Source organism: Strix uralensis, chromosome 11 (assembly GCF_047716275.1).
Source record: "Strix uralensis isolate ZFMK-TIS-50842 chromosome 11, bStrUra1, whole genome shotgun sequence".
Taxonomy (NCBI): domain Eukaryota; kingdom Metazoa; phylum Chordata; class Aves; order Strigiformes; family Strigidae; genus Strix; species Strix uralensis.
Genome location: NC_133982.1, coordinates 3,584,253 through 3,605,700, shown reverse-complemented (window position 1 = coordinate 3,605,700; position 21,448 = coordinate 3,584,253). Strand labels below are relative to the sequence as shown.

The 21,448-nt window shown below is 39.5% G+C and overlaps 1 protein-coding gene across 9 annotated transcripts in view; it reads right to left on the bottom strand.

Annotated features, from left to right (window-relative positions):
- NEO1 (neogenin 1) overlaps window positions 1-21,448 on the bottom strand; it is a 210,852-nt gene that overhangs the window by 51,338 nt on the left and 138,066 nt on the right. For 5 of the 9 annotated variants that reach the window (XM_074880250.1, XM_074880253.1, XM_074880246.1 and 2 more), the window contains exon 8: window positions 1,233-1,452. In XM_074880250.1, coding sequence (XP_074736351.1) covers window positions 1,233-1,452 — 220 coding nt within the window. The remainder of the gene's footprint in view (window positions 1-1,232; window positions 1,453-21,448) is intronic. The other 4 variants (XM_074880254.1, XM_074880249.1, XM_074880251.1 and 1 more) reach the window with 1 other exon arrangement.

Here is a 21,448-nt window from a genome sequence, read left to right as displayed (position 1 = left end):
TCTGCAGATTGTCCTGTGATTTCCTAATTTATTCACCACAAGTTATGAGATTCCTCTTACTCTTTGTTCTACAAACGCTTTTGGCCCAAGAGGAATATTTTCTATATTTCTATAGTCTTGTATGTAGTGGAAGGGGATGCATTTTGTTTTCTCGAAAACAGTACAGGGAGAAGCATGAAGCCCTCTCCAGCAAATTACTTTCTAAAAACCCAGCAGGTAGAGCAGTTAAACCAGGAATGTGAAGGTGGAGAGGCATGAAGCAAGAATGGCTGGCAAGATCCCACCTTTAATCCTGCCTCACTTAAAATATCTCCAGTATAGTAAGGAGAGTAAGGAAGTAGTAGAAAAACAACATTTGTGAGGCAAAGAAAATTTTACTAATGGCCTCAATCATCATGAGACTGGACAAGATGTCTAATCCACAGAATTAAGAGTGGCAATTCACTGTGAGTAGTAGTGCATTTTATATTCTCGTCAAATTACCTTCTTGAGTCTCACGCTCCAGTCAGTAAGTAGACAGATAATTTTCTCTTAAGTAATAAATCTATTAATCAAGCTAATTTGCAATTAATTCACTATTGCTCAAAATGATTGTTAGCTTCAACTTCTTCAAACTTATCACGATTTGACACTGTAATTCTGAGCAGTAGACCCCATCAGGAAGAAAAACAGGTAGACTGAACTAAATCATTGGAGGAACAGGTCAAACTCACAAATGCCTCACATTGATGAAGTTTCTACTTACAGGGATTACTAGGAGAGAATGAACAATTAACCAACACCTACCACACAGCCCTCTCTAGAATCAGACTACATTTACAGCATTTTAAAGCATGAAGAGACCGTTCACTCTCAATAGCACACTGGAGGATGTTTCTGTGCCTGCTGTGGATGGTATTTATAGCAGTGTCAGTGTTCCTGAAGAGGTGTTACAGTCTATGCTTGCTCTCAGCTTCTAAGCAGTCTGCTAAAAGCAGGTAGCAACTGTTTGCAGTCAATCAAAAACATGCACAAGCACTGCCCAGAAGAATACGTATATGCAGCAATGAAGCAAATGAAAATGCACTTTCTCTAATCAGGGTGCAGGAGGGAAGGGAACACACCCCCTCGGACTCCGCAGCCTGTAAGACTTGGAGCATTGAAGACTTAAGGTTTATAGTGCTTCTAAGCAAAGTTAGCAGGAGGAAGAGTCATGAAAGAGCACACCCCATTTTACACGTCGAGATCTTTACCTGTTTATACCTTCCTTGGTATAGAAGATTGAATAGGTGAGGTTGTCTCCTTGAGGGTCCGATACAGGCGTCCGCCACGTCAGTCTGATGAAGCGAGTGGAGACGAGGGTGGCCACGACATCCCGTGGGGCTGAAGGCAATGGTCCTGTTGTAGCTGGTGCTAGATGGTCATTAGTGGCACTGGTCAGTGAAGTGGGAGGTAATGTTGGGATGGCAACATCTTGTCATGTGCAAACATTGGGGAATATGAAGGGCAAACATCACCACGGTTTAAAAAAAGAAAACAGAAAAAAAACACAAAAGAAATAAACAAAACCACGATGGGAAACAAAAGAAAATGAACACACACAAAAAAGGCCATTAAACTGAAGGCTGACATGCAGGCAAAGGTAACTACTGAAAACTAATGGGAAATATTAAAGGACACATCACTGTCGTGCAAGCAGACCAAATCTCCATTGTAATGGAAGTGGCAAGGGAAAGGGAAGGGTGAAAACTGAGGATAAAATATGACCTCCTAAGAGGACATACCAGCGGTAAACAATATTTTCATTTCTTTGCGAACCAGATGCAATACCAAACGTTTACCAATAAAAACCCCCAACTTGTATAATTTAATCAAGAATACATCCAGACCAAATTTTCTACTTTATTTCATTAACATGCAGAATTAACTTATACTATTCTCAACCATTAAAAAAAAAAAAAAAGGACAGATGAATACACAAAATTCATTTAAGAAGTGCAAACTCATCCATGTTGTGCAATTAAACGCTGAAGTCAATTCACATGATAACTGCTTTCTGAACTGGTTGGGTTCTACTACTGCCAATGGTAAGATGTGGTGACGAACTTGGTATGGCAGTGGAAATACAGACTTCTTCCTAACTTGCACTAAGGTCACTGTTTTCTTTCCATTGATGCTCTTCCTCCCTCTCATAACATATATTACATCATTTTACAAAGATACCAACAAGCATAAACAACTCTTGCTTCCTATTATACGAAGACTTTACAAAATTTTTTGTGGTAAGTCATGTACATCTTCCTGTATTACTACTTTAAAGCTAGGATAAATCTCTGGGATTATTGTATTAAAAGGTTGGCAAGTTAACAGCACAAGCTGTAACGTACAAATAGCTGTTCTCCAAATCCTATTAAAGCAATCCATCCAGTAAATCTAACAGTAATATTCTGAGCAGCTGGACCCCAATTACCACAGAGTATTACAGGAAGCACAATTAGTAACAAAACCCTAAAGCTCAGGATACTCTGAATTTTTCTGGATTCTTAACTATTTACCAAGCTTAAGTCACCCGATGACATTTCCCACATGGGAATCCATGCTGCCAAATACATTTATTCACTTGTTAATTATGGAAACGAACTAAAATGGCTCAGATTTTCCCCAGAAAGAAGTTCAGGACTAGTACAGCTTCTGTTGAGAATAACAGACTACGTGGACTTGTATCTCAATAGACACGGAGAAAACTGCACACAAAAAGCCTAAACCAGAAAATCTTATCTGAACAATCAAACCTTCAGGCAGACACACTGAGAACATCTATCACCAACAACAACCTGATTCTAAATTCTAAAAAAACCTCGTCAACCAAAGCATCATCTCACACACAGGTCTCAAATTGGCAGAACTCTCATTTTGTCACTTCTAGTTCTTAGGCAACTACTGACAAGGGTGGAAGACCATTTGCTTGTATCACATTTGCACAATAATAGAATTACGTGGGTACAACTAAGAGACACTTCATGGTTTCACATGAAACACTACTGTACACAACACCACAAAGACAGGGGTGTACTTCTTGGGACCAACGACCACCACAAACGAGGCCCAGCTCCATGGGGACACTGGCAATGGCTTCCCTCCCTTCCCACGTGCCAGTGTGCCTGTTACCACCCCATCGCGGCTTCCACCTTTCCTGAAGCTCTCATTCATGTTCTACCTCCTCTCTCAGATACTGCCCATCCTGTCAACTGGGAAAAGTTTCACTCCCCCAACAAGTACTGGTGTAAATACCATCACCAATTTAATTACATTTCAATTACATGTTTCTTCTTGATTTCATGCTAAAATCAAAACCTTTCAGTTCAATACCTGTATCTTTACAGGACTCTGCAAGACCCCGAGAGCCTGGAACATACATATTTTGGTATTGAAGATACAGATCACAGAAAGCCAAGTACTCAGAAATATCTTCTTAATTATCCTTTCAACACTGTAATAGCTACAGATCACAATTAAGTATTCTTCAGCACCCCCCTCCTGATCAATAGACTAGACCATTAATTTCACATTCATTGCAAAATCTAAACTATTTTTATGTCCCCATAATTAGATTTCTTACAGAAATGCACCACGTTTTAGCTCTTCTTCCGGACTCAGACAGGGCCCCTATGCCCCCAAGGATAACTCTGCTATTGCAGACTACAGCATATTTCATTACACAGCTTCACCCCTTGCTCGATGGTACAGCACAATATGCCAAGGAGCAACAGCAGCATCTCAGGGCACAAAAGGTTCCAGCTAAAGTTATCAGCACTTACCGCTATAACCTTATTCCAACCTACAACATCACCATTTCTCAAAGCAGTGAACACCCGAGTGTGTTGTGGACAACTCGACCCAGCAGGAGAGATGCTCTCCCTACATTTGCTATTTATAAATAAGGAAAATTGGTTCAGAGGTTTGACAGTCGTGCGTTCTTAGCTGGAATGACCCTCAGATGGCAGAATTTAAGATTCTGAGGAAACTGAGGAAGGCGTTTGGCATAATCAAGACACTCAACTACAGGAGAAGAAACTTGAGCATGGTCACAGGACACATGCAATCCCACGGACAGCTGCCCTTATGGGCAATTGGGAGCAGGAGAGCTTGCTGATCTTCAGGGACAAACTGCTCACAACCCCAGAACAATCCATTTTCCTACATGCAAGAAAACAAATGGGCATGGCAAGAAGGCAGCTTGGCCGAACAGGGAACTCCTGGCCCAGCTTAAGCACAGAAAGTGTAAAGGAAGCAAGACCAGAGACTAAAATGTGTAACCAAAAGAAACAGAGAAACACCATCCAGTCATGCAGAGGTGGAACCAGGAATGCCAGATCTGGATTGCACACAGGGGTGGTGGGGTGTGTGGGGAGCTGGCTGGCCCAGCAGGCTCCCAGCATCGTGGTCAATGGGGTGAAGACTAACCGGTAGCCCAGGTAATGAGTGGCGTTACCCGGGGCTTGACACTGGGACAGAGAGGGTTTCGTATCTGCACCGGTGACCTGGATGACAGGACAGAGAGCATCCGTAGCGGGTTTGCAGGTTATACTGGGTTGGGAGGAGCAGCAGATACGCTGGTAGAGAGAGGGACCCGACAGGCTGGAGAAAGGGGTTGGTGGGAACCTCTAGAGTTCAACACTGACAAATGAGGAGACCTGCAACGGGGTCAGGAGATCCTCCCACCTACCATCTCTCTGCTCCTAAATGACAATTAGAGTGCCAATTCAGTGTCACATTTATGTCCCTGAATAAATCAGTCAGACTTCTCCCATGTTTAAATTTGAGCCCATGTTAATAGTGCCCTTGGACTGGAGACTTACTCACTGCACCTATATTTACTCTTTCCACATCATGTTGCCACTGTGAAACAAGGTACAGTACTCTGCAAAAACCTCCACGGTGCCCACAGTTTTCAGCAACTTTCCCAGAGTGCCTACTTGACTGACTCCCATTTCATTTCAAATTTCACTTTACACTTCAATTGAATATTTTTCTCTTGCAGAGAGCTTTAATTTCCTACCCTTGTATTAGCTAATTACATTAATAATATTATTTAAAACCATGAAACAGTTTGAGGAATAATCTGTAGGGAAGCTGCAGCAGCCAAATGCCTTCTGAAGTAGCATCTTCTGAACCATTCTGGTAAACTCTTTGACTGATTGCTTCACACATTTATTTAAACTACTTAACATACAAAGCGCCTCCATTTTTTAAAAAGAAAGTTAAAAACTTCATATCCAGCACAACAGGCAGTTGCTACATCAACACAGAAATGCCATATAACCACCATTTCAGTTGTTCATTTTAACTCTAGGAAGACTGCAGGAGATGAATTTCTACTGTATGAACTTAGAAAGAACAAAACTCCAAAGAAGAGTATGAGACTGCCATTGTCCAGTACAGCAGTTGTTTTTATAAAGTTGGGATACCTATTCACACTAGAAACGCAAACCATGTGTCTTCCACTACCTTACATTAACACTTTGGTTTTTCTTACGTGTCTTGGTAATATTGTCGGGTGATCTGCTTCAAATTACATGCTCTTGACACAAAGGATGCATTCTGCCTATCTTTAAAAATCATTCTATTTAATTAAAATGTAATACAAATATTTTCTAAATAATTAAATTGAAACAAAATGCTGAAATTTCTCTAAGGAAAATTATTCCCGATAAATTTTTAAAATTCATCTGCTTAATCCAAAACACATCTCACATACTTATGTATTTGTCTTCCTATATCATGTAAAAGATCCATCTTTTACTTAAGTGATCTGCACACAGTGCTTGAAGAACCTGCAGGCCTCAAGATGAAGACTCTGGGAGAGCTGCCAAGATTTCCTAGATTAACAGAAACCCAGTTTTATCCTTGTGCAAGACTCAAACCCAGAAATATTTCTTCTGACAGCATTATAGGTAGATCGGTCAAACACAGCAAAAAACTAGTGGCGTCTGAAAAATAAACTGTGAACAAAATAAAAGCACAAAGGACTTGTAAATTGTACAAGTAAGGTAAGCAATGAATAGGCAAGAAAACTCACCCACCGAAAGCTGCAATTAAATACCAGCTTGGTAGCAATTTGGTACTGTTGATAGCTGTGGAACGTATTTAGAAGACTAGGTTATTTCCTTCCCTTTTTTCCCCCATCCTTCCTCAGAAGCCTTGAGTGCCATTACAAACTGATTTGTACACAGCCATGTGAGCAGAATGCTCAGCAGTGCCGAGCTGTGTTAATGAGTAATTACACTAAAATTAGTTTTAATGCCAATGAGGGAGCAGCTTTATTACTTCAAGCTTTTAAGCATGGTCTAACAAGTAACATGCAAAACAAGTCTCTTCTTTCTAACATATATTTAATCACTTTTTAAAAAGTAACTATGCTCTGGAACATTCTTTGCAGGCCTATTCCTACACAGTTTCACATTAACCTAATTTAAAAAAAAAAAAAAAAAGCATATTCAGCGTGACATGCTAAGAACATTAAAAAAGAACGATGCTGTTGCATGCCAAACATACATACAACAGATTTATCTTTTCAACCACTGCTGATATATCAGTTTTGTCTGAGATTATGTTTTTCTAAGGGATCAAGAATAAGCCTTTGCTCAATTTGGCATCACACAAAGGCTGTACAGTTTCGTATAGAACGTTGTCTTTAACAGTATTTGAAAGAAATCATTCAACAAAACAGACAACATAAAACAAATCACTCCTTAAACAGTGGTTCCACTGCAGTCAGAGGCTGAGAGGGGGAGACTGAGGTTAAACAAATGCTGCTGATAGGACAAACTAAAACTGTCGCAATACAATTTTAATTCTGGATCAATAGACAAGGAAAGTCAGTTGATTTATGTGTCTGCATCTAACGAAGTTAAAAGATAATGAACGTAAGTTAGAAACAAAGCAAAATATTTCAAGTAGTCCTTTTTTTGCTTCACACAATAATTTTTCTAATGCTTCTGTAGTAACCTGGGCAACAGAACGATGTCTAAACTACTAAACAAATACAGATAATGTTCCACTGCTGAAACCCAGACACTGCAGGACATCCAGCAATTCACCAACAGGGGGGCAGAAAAAGGAGAGAGTAGGATTTTCTTAACTTTCCACTAGAAATTATTTCTATGCACAGTACATATATGGGATTCCAACAGGTAGTGTTGTGCATTTGTGCTGCCCAGGTGCCACACCAAGACTTCCAGCTAAGACAACCCTAGCACGAATCCCACTGTCCCAGCAGAGAAGATTCCTCTTCTCTCTCCCTACAGACCCACATTTTGCAAACCATACGGTTCCCAGCTCGTTTTGTTGTGCAGAAAGAAGATGTGGGGACATGCATCTGGATTGCTAATTGCTCAAGTCCCTTCTGTTGAGTTGCTTTTTCTGAGGGTTTCTTCTGAGCAGGCATCACCTGTTGCAGCTATTTTATCAAAATGTTCTGGGGAGCACACAAATACCCATAAGGAGCTGGACTCAACCAAACGAATAACCAGCAGTAACTTCTAGAACTCAAATCCTTCATCAGCAAAAGCACAATATTTTAATTTTACCAACATTAGGCTGGTTAAGTCTTAAGAGGCAAAAGCTACGAGCATCTATCAGTTTGCTACACTAAAGTGGTATCCAGCTTTTAATCATGTACAAAAAATGACCCCCACTGCTATTAGTGTAATTCACTGCAGCAAGGTAACAAACAATCTGAACGCCTGTCTGTGGTGCTATTCTATTATCATCATTTCAGGATGCTGATGAGATCTTTTAAAAACAACTCTGTCAAACATGCCACACCTGAAAACTAGTAATTGAAATGCTCTACTTGTTAGCTAATTATTAGAAATATTTTCCACATTGTCCAGCCCCTCCGGTTTGGATTTCCTCCTTCCGCTCTTTTTCCTCCTGTGGCACATTATTGGCATATTCATGGCTTCCTCCTGCTTTGGGCAATAACATTCCAATTATACCATCGGATATACTACACAAAGGAAAGGTGGAATAGGAACGTTATCTGCTTCAGCTTTGCTGCTGTTATCTGAATGACCTGGGACAAGTCCAATTCCCTTGGCTTCCCCAATCGTATAATGAGTACGCCACTGCTACAACCTACCTCATGAAGGTAATATTGAAATTTATGAAATTAAGATACATAAAGACTTTAAGAACTAGTTAGTGGCCATTTTCTTGGCCATATTTAACTGCTCACAAAGTCACAGTTACAGTGCCTGCCAAATGAGAGCGACAGGGATTTCTGATCCATGTTTGAGGTCACATCTACATCGGAAGGCCGGAGGAGAGGCACCAGAGTGTGAACCAGCTGCTTCTGAGAACCCAGCACCCACACTGTATGGACTCTCTAGGTTTCACTTTGGATTAGCTCTTACCCTGAACACCCAACAGGGACCGGAGTGCATCTTTCAGTTCCATTTCATTCCAAAGACACTGAGATCCAAGATTACTCTGAGATGTAATTCAATGGGCGAGAAGAAGGCATGGATGGGAAATTTCATGAGTGCTCTCCTGATGGAAATGAAAACTTTCAGGTGGATGCACCCTCAGAGGACAGAGGTAATGCAGCAAGTGGACAACAAGACAGACCTGGCCAACAGGAATCAGTTACGGGGACAACTGAGGAATCTGGGGCATCAGAGGGTAGTTAATATATACTACTCCAGAAGAAAATAAAGTCCTCTTTATAAGGACCTCAGAGTGGATTTTATAGCTTTTAAATGTAAATAAATCTTTGGTTTCAGCAACAGAGACCTACTACAACTAAAAAAGGCAAATTACTCTTTTGCCAAAAAGCCTGTTGGAAAAAACATGACCTAGGACATTCAGATCTCTAAACACCTTTAATACTTTAACTGTGTAAGAAAAAAATACCCCAGATGTACCAATATCTTTAATTTTGACTTGGGTATTCAGATAACACTGTTTACTTGATAAATAATATTTTTCACACAAATCACTGTTTAACTGATTCCGGAAAGGTAATCAAGACTTTCAAACATTTTTCTTTCTTTTACCTAATGCACTGTTTTCCTAAATTTGAGCGTTAGTATATACCACTCCTTCTGCTTTGGAACAGGAAGATTCAACTCTGATCAGGAATAAGAAGCTGTGATACTTCAAAGGGTCATAGTCAAAACCCATTGATTTTCTTCTGTAGACTTTTGCTCATAGTATTCAAAAAATACAGCAGTAACTGGTTGCAACATAGTAAGTATGAAATAATAAAATGAGTAAGTCTATGCTATACAACTATCCTTTAAAATTTTGCTTTCTCTGCTATTTTTTCCCCCGTGTTTTTACTCATATCAAATTGTCATCCTTCTTCAAATGCTTAATTCATAAATTTATGACAGAAGGGACATCATCTTGTAATTCCTAGTAGTTCCCTGCATGATACCATAATCAAAGAAAAAGATGTTAACTGGCCCTAATAAGTTCTTTTAGGACAAATGGCCACAATGCTGAAGTTGGTACTTCGTCTCAGTAGATCAGTTATTATAACTGAATTACTTCCTTCCTTTGGAAAAATTAATTAAAAGAAATCTGTCAGACTCCTGCTCTTCTACTTGGAGGTGCTTTCATGCAAAACTGAAAAAGTGAATAAACACACATGGAGAGAAGAGGGTATTAAACTAATTTCTGCTGTATATAATGAACATACATTTCCTGAATCTCCTGCATTTCATAACAACCATCAGCACCTCCGTCTACCAGGTGTAAGACACAGATCTATGTCTGCTTGATGTGACCATAAAAAGACAACACAGTTCAGTATTTCAGAGACAATTCAAAATTATATCAATAGTTGTATACAAAGTTGTGCTTGGTGACATAATTTAAACTGCAGAACTTTGTGTGTGATTTCACCATATAAAGAAATTTGTCAGAAAAAGAAAATACATGAGAACAGTCAGACCAACACCTACAAGAAAGCACAACTGTGGCCAGCTGGACATAAAGTCTACTAACCTTGAAATTACTTCTAGAATTAAAATTGCACGAATCATTCAGAAACGCGAAGCACATCTGCTGAGGAACTGACCCCATAAAGGCTGCCTCATGCCTGCACGACTGTGTAACAGTGGTGTATTAGAGATCAGGGACAACGGGCTCAGAAATTAAAACATACAGAGTTTTTATGGTTTATATTGCAATGTTTTATACATTAGTTGCTGTGATTCACCAAAAACCCATCAGTGATGCTTACCATCCCATGTGAAAGATGTGTGGTACTGAAGTGAACAGAAAGATAGTAGAATCTTTGATAAAGGTATTTTTCCAGTGATTTTTTTTTTTTTTTTACAACATGTTCACATGGCAACAGCATCTTAGTGTCTCTTTGTTTCACCACTCTACCTGGCCAAAGAAACCTCCAAGTTGCCAGCAATTTTCAAGCCCGGGCATTTTTTCAATGCACATATACGCTGGTCTTACTAAGGCCAATGCTTTTAAGTTCTGTAGTATTTTAACTACTTTTAGTAGTACTTTAGTAGTACTTTTAGTTAATATACAATCAGTGACTGATGGGAAATCGAGGTGATGTTGTCTGGCAGTTTACATCTGCTGAATGGGAGAGATTCCCCTCTCCCACTTGCCCCTCGCACGTTGTAGAACTGTCTATACTTACATACATAAAGCCCTGTATTGGCTTTAAGACCAGACCCCCAAGCCAATTTGCCTCGTTAGTCCAGAAAAAAAAGAACATACAACTTTCTGTGCAGGCTACAAGAGAGCTGAAGGTGTTGAAAGGGAATGACAGACACCAGAACTGGTTCAAAGGAGGTGGCAGAAATACAGACTTTCCTTTTGGGATGTAAAGAGCCATTAGATGGTCTCAGCTGCAAATGAAACTGTTGCCCGAAACAAAGAAGAGTTTAAAGTGAGCTGCCCAAGGGGACACAGACAACATCAACCACTGTGGGTGCAGCCAGAGGACTGAGCTTGGCTGAGGAGCACGCAGGTCCCACCAGAGCATCTCCCACTCCCACCCTGGGAGGTGGGTATTGACCTGAACCTGTGGGGAAGCCACTTCAAGGAGTTAAACCTGGACATAATTACCCTCTTCTTTTCAGTACTATAAAACATCTTGCTGCTTTATCATCCTGAATCAACTAACTACTTTTTCACACAGGAATTTCCCTAGATCATCTCAAAGAAGGAAGAGGATTGAGAACAAGAACCCAACACAGCTTTCAATCAACTGTCTCTAGCAGACTTAAGACGACATGCAATCCCCCATCCTGAGGAACAGACCCTCCCCCAAGCAAAAGCAACCCTCATTTTCTTCATAAAATGAAATGGAGATGCTCGCTTACTTATTTCTCTTATGCTGACATTTTTTGCCTAAAGCAGGCAGGCAAAATGCCTTTTTTTTTTTTTTAATTGCCTTAGCTTAATTTACATTACCACTGGGAACGAGAACTGTTATTTACTCTTCACTCAATGCATAGTACTTGCAAAAAGCCCACCAAAAATACATAACAAGCAAATTCCTAAATAATACCCACTGATTGTGATTTTTAAGCATTCATTTGGTTCTATGTTGTAATGTAAAATGGACACTGATGGGCACTGAATAAATTGTGACTATATAAATATACTGATAAACACATTCTGACCACGAGCCTGTTTTTTAAAGGAAGTCATAAAATCCATTCTGATAAAAAACACTCCTCCCATTTGCATTTCACAATGAAATGCTTTGGTGTAGAGGAAACAATTTGGTTTTTTTCCTGTCTCATAAAACAAGCATTAAAAAGGTGTGACAGACCTTATTGACGCATTACACGCAGCGGTGAGTCCGCAGAGGAAGGCAGCCGCTCCTACAGACCTAAGCAGGAGCCCCACGGTTTAGATCAGATACCAGTGTTTCAGGGGAGGAGGTAAAGAAAAAACCACCCTGCATGCATTTTGATCATGAGACTCACACCATAAAAAAAAGGAGGAAAAAAGCCAAACATATCTCTACCTATCCCTGAGGAGTTCAAAGCTAACTAATTCTAAAGAGATTTTGTTATTGGAAAGCAATTCAAACCATAACTACATATTGCAAAATGATGGACATAATCTTAAAATTCAGTAGTGAATATTTCATTTTTTAAAAAGATTTTAAAACCACTCCTTGAGAAAAGAGTCAGAAACCCTAAACAGAATACACATATAGAATTCACGGCAGTAAAAATGCACATAAATGCGCCAAAAGAACCTTGTACAGGTGATCCTCTTAATGTAAATATTCATAAACTGAACTCTTACGCAGAATAAAAATCTCTCAAGAACAATAGAGCCTGCAACAATATGTTGTAATTTGACTTTAATAATAACAGGAAAGCAATAACTTTGTTTCAAAAGCAGATGTGCTACATTTGAGCAAAGCTCTTTATGGAATAGTCACTAATAAAAATACCGTGTATTTTTGGAAAGTGTTAGTTTTCACAGGATGTGGAGCCATTTGCATATTTGAGGAGTTAGGCAAGATTGCTCCCTCAGTCTAAAGTTTCACTGGGACTCCGCCAATAACTCATTTTATCACCTTGAGCAAATCACTTCCCCATGCCTTTATTTCCAATCTCACCTTTTGTGGGTTTTGCAGTGTTTTTCAGTTTTCACCCACTGTTTGCACATCTAAGGTAACAGAGCCACAGATGCTGTCAGTTCTGTAAACACTACAAATAATTAACAAAACCAATTTCAGCCAGCCAGGTTTAGGATTAAATCACTGCTTTGATAGCAGTGCAGTACCAGTTCACCCGTACCATGATCAAACCACACTACTTGACTATTTAAGGATGTATTTTCAAAGAAACACCACAGGGTAATTGCTCCTTTTCTCTCTTTTCTCAGCAACAGACTAAACTGAAATAAATTAACCCATCCTTGAGCTGCAGTTAATCCACCAGGTGCAATTCCTGCTACTGTCCAATGCTGCTTCTTGTAGATAATTTTGATAACCCTTGATTTTAAACCAAAATACTTTATTTAAATGACCGTAAGGCTCCTCAAAGTTCCCACTGGATTAAATGTGCATCTTCTCATTTAGGATATCTGCAGGTGTTGTGCGCCAAGCCAGAGGTGGCTGCAGTACACACAGGATTTATCTGAATGTTAGCCTACATAGTCTTCTCTGAGAAATAATTTGGAAGTGAAAGATAATTTCCCTCTGTCTGGGATCTGCTGACACTTCAAACAACGCTGCAGCAACAACTCTGGCAAGCTGAAGCTGCAACAGATGAGACTGAACAAGCTGTTCGTGGTTCAAAATTGTACTCATTTCTGCTAATATCTTTATCAAACATCTACTCATTTAGCTACTTGTTTCTTATACATATCTAGTGCATTCTTATTTTTCTTTCATTTAAGTTGATACATACAATTTATTTATTTTTTAAAGGGAGAGAAGATAGCAAGCAAACCCCACCTTTCCTCTTTTAGGCTATAACCATGTCTACAGCAACACTATCAGATGTAGTATTGGGGTTTTATACTCATTTCCACTGGACTTCTCAGTTAAAGACCATACATATCTGCTGTTTGCTGAGTGCTGACAGGCTACCTCAGACCCACTGTTTTTACAGAAACTAGATGAGACATCAGGATGTTTGGGAATTCACAGAAAGGACACAAAAGCCCATCTTATGAACGCTTAAGATTTTTTTTTTTACTTTCTGTTTTTAGAGTCGGGTAATGTTCTTTTGCATCTTCACATTTCTGATTCTAAAAGAAATAGCAAACCTCATCAGCATTTTAAAATATAACTTTTTTGACCAGCACAGAGGCTTGGGAATTTGGTATGCAGATCACAGCACACAAGAATGTGAAGTTATTCCCCAAATGTACATGATGGAGTCTATAACAACAGATGCAGCATTTTAAATATGGATCACTCAGGTCATTGACCACTGTTAAAACCTCCCGACCAATGAGATTAAAAAGCAGTTATATGTAAAACAGTGCTGACGAAGAGAATGAGAGAGGACACTGACTCTAGTCCCAAGGTGAAATGTCCTTTGCTGAGACACCGTAGCCCCCATTAGCTCTGACCTGGACTCAGAAAAGCAGACCCAGATACAACTTTCCTATTTTTCCTTATTTTTCTTTAGCACCTTCAATAATAATGTGTCAAAAGGAAAAAACATGCAGAATCCATTTGTCTTTTAAAGACTTTGGCTCCACAATTATTCATTTCTTTTTTGGGGGAAGAGAGGTGATATGAGAGGGGAAACAATCATGAAAATCAGAAAATAGCACACCAGGATATTTCTAATGCAGTGAGAACAGTGATAATTTGCAGTTAGTTTCAATACTGAAACTAGGCAAATGCGAATGCACATTATTAAAAATGAGTATTAGATTAGTTAGATTGATTTGATTTCTTTATGGTATAAAACCCATAAGCCTATTTAGGTTATCTTGTCAAGACTGCTGGAAAAATACCTGACATCAGAGGTAAGAGAGTGTCTTCTCCCAGATTCAGATACTCAATTGTACGAATCCTATTACATATGCAACCAAACTGTAAACCAATCCTTCTTCTTTTTCTCCAAATGGCATTCAGCTGTCTCTGATATTACTGTATAATTTAGCAACTTTGAAATATAAGCAACCAATTAAGACCATATCCACACGTTTGTTCCCCCCTCTGGTGCGAGACTGACAAAATATGATATTTTCCTTTACAACATGAGGCTAGGATCAATTACAAATTAAGGCCACTTCTGTCAATCTTCACAACCGTGTTTATGAATAATAAAAGCAGAGGAAATGCCTTCGGTAGTCATGACAGATATCAAGCTAAAGCTAATCCTGCCATTATACTCTTCATCTAAACAAGAAACCAACAAAACCCACTACAAACACCCATTGTGACACAACGAATGCATCCTATACTTACAGCTGATGTTCTTCACCCTGATTATTTTTATTTTCACCTGTAACTAGAAGCCATATATAGGCAGAGGAACAATCAACCATCACTCAACAACTGGAGCTGGTCACACTGAACGCACTCACACTTGCTTAGTATCGTTACAGAGATGGACAGCTTTGGTTCCTTGTAATAACCATTGCTGACAATAGATTATCTAGTAAGGCAGTAGTCAAGTTGCCAGAAACAACAATTATATAAAATGTAATAGGATAAATGGAAAATTATATTGGTGGATTTGGTAAGTGATATTATGGTAAGCATATTTGCTTTCATTAGACTTTCTGGTGGCAAAGAGACTTTCACTGGGCTGAGAAACTCTATGGGGAGCTCAGGATAACCCAGAAGAGATGATGTAAAACAGGGACTCAAAGCCTTTGAACTTGTTTCACAATCGTCATGCAGTGTATACACATCCTATTCCATTTTTGCTTTGGTACAATAAATATAGAATAAATACAGGTGAAGGACAGAAAACATGTATTAATGTGTTGCATGTTTCTCAAAATACATTGAAGTTTCTTGCTCCTACAAGTTCTTTCCCTACCTCCACTTAACATTCATTACGTATTATTCCTCTTTACAACATGACATATAATTTCTTTAAATACAAATACCTTTCAACCATGAATTTCACTCATGAAAACCAAAATTAAACAGGTGACACAGTCCAACTGTTTCCAAGTATAACTGCATAAGTAGCAATCACCGTAACTCGTATTTGCGCTGAGCAGACTTAAATTTAAGTCATGGTGCACACAATCCGATGAGTACCTTCATGAGGTTTCAGATTTCTTTGGCAAGTCAACTGTAAATACAGTCATAAAACAAGAAATGAAAACTAATAAGCACAATCAAAGCATCCTATAAATTTTGTTATGCCTTCCTGCAATTCACTGCGCACTGGCAAACATTAATCTATTACTAATTTAATCTAAATTAGAGCAATTTATTTAAAGCGCATGCCAACTTCAAACATGAATAGTCTATTGAACGCAGAATATGAGAACAGTTTAGCTCCCAATCTCATGAAGTTAAAATTCAAGAACTTTTGAGATCTAGTGTGGTTTAGTTTAATCAGTTTGACTTCTCAGTAAGACTCTATATAAGCAGGGCCATGAAGAGGGAATAACTAAAGGCCATTTTTTAAACAGGGACTGAGTCAAGAAATGAAGCTAACTGAATTAAAAGAGCTTTCTGGCAATTTTGAACATACATGAAGCCCTGAGAAACACAAATGCTGACTTTCACTGAGTAATAATAGCTAAGTAATGTAAATTAAAATCAAAATTAAATCAAAAAAAGAAGTCTTTCAGCATTAAAGAGGAGAACATACTGTTATGTTTACAGAAAATTAGCAATGAAGTGTACACAACCAGTAACAAAATATTCTGAGAGTTTGGCTTTGGTTTTACAAAACACTGTTTGAAGTCAGTTTGTGATTTCAGATTCTGTTTATGTTCCTAAAACACAACTTTGAGAATGAGACTTACAAGCTGTTCATCTATCATTCATATGAAGCCATTTTGATAGTGTAAGACAGTGATTGAGGCAGCGAGTTTGGAAAAGCTTTCGCCTACATATGACACAAGTGCTGTCATTATTTTTTAAAAACTTCATTATGCCATCAGTATTGAGGCTGTAGTTGTTACATTCGTTGCTTTTAAAGTTTTTCACAGAACTGTAGTATCTACAGCATCCTAGAACTCTTTTATTTTAAAAGATGAGTATTTATGCATGCACATCTTTTTATACATGTGAATACGTGTGTGCACGCAGAAGAGCAGAAAGCTTATGTGCGTGTAGTGGTGAATGAGGAAATTACTTGGATTTTATAATACAGTAACTGCTCCAAATAGCCAAACTATTTTAAATGGCATGTATCATATAGAAAATATTTGGCTCAAATATCACAGTCCCATAACCTTCAGCATCATTCTAAATTTGAGAAACAGTTTTGACAAACTGTGACAAACACTGCATGAGTAGCATGTTTTAATAAGGCAACTGGTTGCTTACATTAAACAAAGCCTTAAGTCTGTGAGTTAAAAACCCACATGGATATATGTTGATATATGATAGACAAAAGGGGGGACACTTCTCACAGGGAGAGGAAATTCTGCTGCTAGTCTTGTCTCTGAAGACACTCATCATAGGGGATTTTCCATCCTCCTACTTTTGGATCTTCTCCCCATATGAGACCAGACGGGATCTCTCACATCTCACCAGGTTTCCAATCCCAGCAGAGTCGGGTGCCCTTTGCACAGACCTGCTGTCAGGTTCATTACTATTTCCTGCTCCCCTGAGATTCACAATTCATTTCTTTTGAGTACTTTTTCTTCTTTACAGAAAATTTGAATTCTTGGCTGCAAGGGTTTGTAGCCTTACTATTCAGTTCTAATCTACAAATCATTTCTTCTCTGGTGGACACTAAGACTTCTGAAAGCCACTCACGTAAAACACAGGGACCTCTTTCGATTTTCCTTGCATTAAGATATATAAAATTGTGTAAGACAGAAGAAACATGAAGACACTTTTGTTTGAGTGAAGAAACAGAACAGTCTTCAGGAGGAATACCCAACAGAGTCCTTCTCTTTTATTCAATGAACATTTTTTCATCTTGATCTGACATTTCAACCACAATACCCCGCATATTTTTCAAGTACTTCTGTAGTCTCCAAGAACTCTACAGGATTCCATGGACTAAGAAAATATTCACTGTACTAGCTTGACAACAACACAAAACGTTCTTGATTCACAGTTATGTGACTGCATACAAAATACTCTAAAAAATTACCTTTGTAAGATGCGAGAGCGCCTTACATTTGTTATCTGTGAAATCATCCAAAATAGGTCCTGAAGTAACATGCAAGTTGTCTGCCTCAGGGCTTGAACCAGACAAGGGTAGGAGTTAAATTTATGCAAATTTTTTACATACGGAAAATACCCCAAAGTGCAACAGTTTTTCAAATCAGAGCACAAGCCTGTTAGTGCCAACTTTTGTATTTCTTTCGTCAGAAGCCAAAATTTGTCAAAAGGAACTTGTATGTTCCTCCTACAACACAATAGTGGAACTTCAGATATGGAAAACACAGAGTATTTCATATATCTTGATTTAAATAACACTTTTGATATTGCCTTGCATGACATTTCCAAAAGCAAACATGTATCTTCTAGATAAGGCTACTACAAAAGTGGGTTCATAACTGGCTGGAAAATCACATGCAGAGTAGTTCAGTGCTTCGGTGTCAGAAACAAAGGCGATATTGAAGTGGGGTATACAGGAGGAGATGCCGAGTTCCATATGATTCAATATATTTTTTAACAATCCAGACGATGGAGCAGAGAAAAGGCTCATAAGGTTTAATCAAATGCAAAGTCAGGAGGGCTGCAAGCGCAAGAAAGGGTGCATTCAGAATTTCAAAGTGTGTTGTCAAAGTGGAGAAACAGCCTGAAGGGCCAAGGGTCGACAGACTATAAGTTAAGCAAAAAGGGTCCAAGGTCTGAGTAACAAGAAGTTGGAAATCCAAATATAGCTGGGAATGTTTTTGATTGGCATCAGTCTGGGGGAGCTGAAATAGCTTCTAAGAGTGGAACAGGATCCACTGAAATCTCCGGGTCTGTGTCAGCCTGAAGTAACCTCAAACAATCGAATACCACTTGCAGTATAGAAACGCCAGATTTTCAGTACAATCTTAGCTGAAATGTGCTGTCTCCAGAAAACTTTCATCAGACTTCTGATGTTCTCCACCCTGCTGCGGGTCAGGGAAGCCCCCACCCTACCCTACCAGGAGTCCTGTCCACCTCACTTCACTGCTATAAGACGTGAGATAGCTCATGGCCAAACTCCGGCAGAGAAGCACCAACATAAAATGAAATTATTCATGCAGCAATAGTCCTGGACAGAATTCAATTACACAAAGAAATCACCAATTTAGGTCAATAAATGATGTCTTTAAAACTCTCTCGGAATTAGGCTTCACATAATGCAATTCAGCAGAGGAATTAATATCATACAGTGCAACTGAAGTGGTGTTATACTTTAATCAAATTTGGTTTGTAATGTCAAACTGTCACCAATACCAGACATTTATGTTTCTCCCAAGGAGATCAGCAGGGAAATACATACCACAAAATTGTCGTAATTTGGCTATTACATTAAGACTGCACACAGAGATAAATGGGGTCCACTCACACCTCTCAGACAGACAGTCTTTCTGAATTATACAATACTACTAGTTAGGAGGGATCTCAGGTCATCTATAAAACCCCTCGTTTGAGCAGAGCCACCTTTGACCAGGTTGCTCAGGGCCTTGTCTAGGTGTGTCTTGACTATCTCCAAAACCAGAGATTTCATAACCTCCTTGGGCAACCTGTTCTGACTGCAACTATCCTCACTGTGAAACTGTTTTCTCTTATCTGATCAGAAATTCCCTTTTTGCAGGCTTTTCCTGTTATCTCCATCTGCTCTATGACCTCCATCAGCTGGTTGAGCAATAACATGTTGTTAGGCTTCCATTCTTCAGGATTAATCAAATTCATTTCTCTCAGAGTCACAGTACATCTCAGTATACCACGTGCTCCACCTCCCTAATTAACTTGGTAGGTCTCCACTGGGGCTCCACTATGTCAATGTCTGTCTTGTGTTGGGAAGCTCAAAACTGTCCTAATGTGGTCTCACCAGCAGCCAAGTAGGGGGAAGCAATCACATCCCTTGACCTCTTGCCTATCCCACCAAATCCTTTTCTGCAAAGCTGCTTGCTTAGCCGGTGCCCAGCCTCTAGTGCATGGAGGCACTCTGGCTCTGATGCAGGACTCCACACTCGTCAGTGTTGAACTCTAGAGGTTCCCACCAATCCCTTTCTTCAGCCTGTCGGGTCCCTCTCTCTACCAGCGTATCTGCTGCTCCTCCCAACCCAGTATAACCTGCAAACCCGCTATGGATGCTCTCTGCCCTGTCATCCAGGTCACCGGTGCAGATACAAAACCCTCTCTGTCCCAGTGTCAAGCCCCGGGTAACGCCACTCATTACCTGGGCTACCGGTTAGTCTTCACCCCATTGACCACGATGCTGGGAGCCTGCTGGGCCAGCCAGCTCCCCACACACCCCACCACCCACCTGTCCAGTCTGTATTTCCCCAGTTAAACTTCAGGGATACTACTGGAGACGGTGTCAAAGGCCTTGGTAAAGGCAAAGTAAACAGTATTCACTTCTCTCCTCTTGACCACGGGGCCAACCATTTAATCTCAGAAGGCTACTGGGATAGCTGGGCACAATTTGTCCTTGGTAAACCCATGCTTGATTTTCCCAGTCATCATCATCTCTTTCATGTACCTATAACATGGATTCCAGAGGGATTTGCTCCATAACCTTCCTTGAAATGGTTCCAGCTCCAGCTGAGCTTTGATCCTGGTTCCATCCCTGCACATCCAGGCAATATCCATCACTTTTCAGCATTTGCTTCCAAATTCTATGTACTTGCTTTCTGTGTTGGAGCCAAGTCAGGAGCTCCTTCTTTATCCCTACTGGCCTCCTGGACACGCATGCTCAAATTCCTGCACTTTGAAATAGACCATTCTTGTGCTTTGAGAAGACTGTCCTTCAGGATCAAACAGTTTGCCTCTTGGCCATCAACACAATCTCCCATAGGAACCTGTCAAAAAGATCCCTGAACAAGTCAAAATCTCCTCTCTTGAAGTTCAAGGCTGTAATTCTCTTATTTGTTTTGCTCAGTTCTCTTAGAAGCCTAAATTCAAGCATCTCATGACCACTGCTGCCAAGGCTGCTCTGACCTTTATATATCTGATCAGTTCTTTTCTATTCCTGCATAGCAGGTCCAACACACCACCTCCACTGGTATCCAGCAGCATACTCAATTCATTCACTTGAAGATCTCACTCCTATACAACTCACAAATACGGCACAGAATGGCAAACATTAACTTTTGCAGCATAAAAGTACAAGAATCATGCAGTATACTATACTACACTTTGGAATTTTGAAGGTGATACAGTGCGTCTCAAATAATGTTTTGAAACTGTTCTCTAAATAACATGACATATTTGTTTACAGTCTATGATTTTTCTTTATACAGCATTCAAGAATCACTCCTTTTTTTTTGGTGCCTGAGTACTTGTCAAATGCCTATCACACAGGGGTGACAGGGAACCATCTGCCTCCCTCCCCCAAAGGCACCTCCTTTTACTTATTACCACCTGTTCTTTTTTCAGTCCCCAAATGGCAATTCTGAGCAATGCCAGATAAACTGGAAAAGGCCGGGCCTTTTACAGGTCCTGGCTGAATTTTTCAGTCTTGTCACTAGCATTTAACCTCCATGAAGAAAACCCAAATGTATCCATTACTGAGGTCTTCACAGACCACACAAAATAATGATGTAAAAACAATGACAAGAAATAGCTTTGTTATAATTGACCATACTAGTATACCTGATCTGTAATTGAGATGGTCAGAGGCTGACCCATCAGGATCTAACTGTAAAT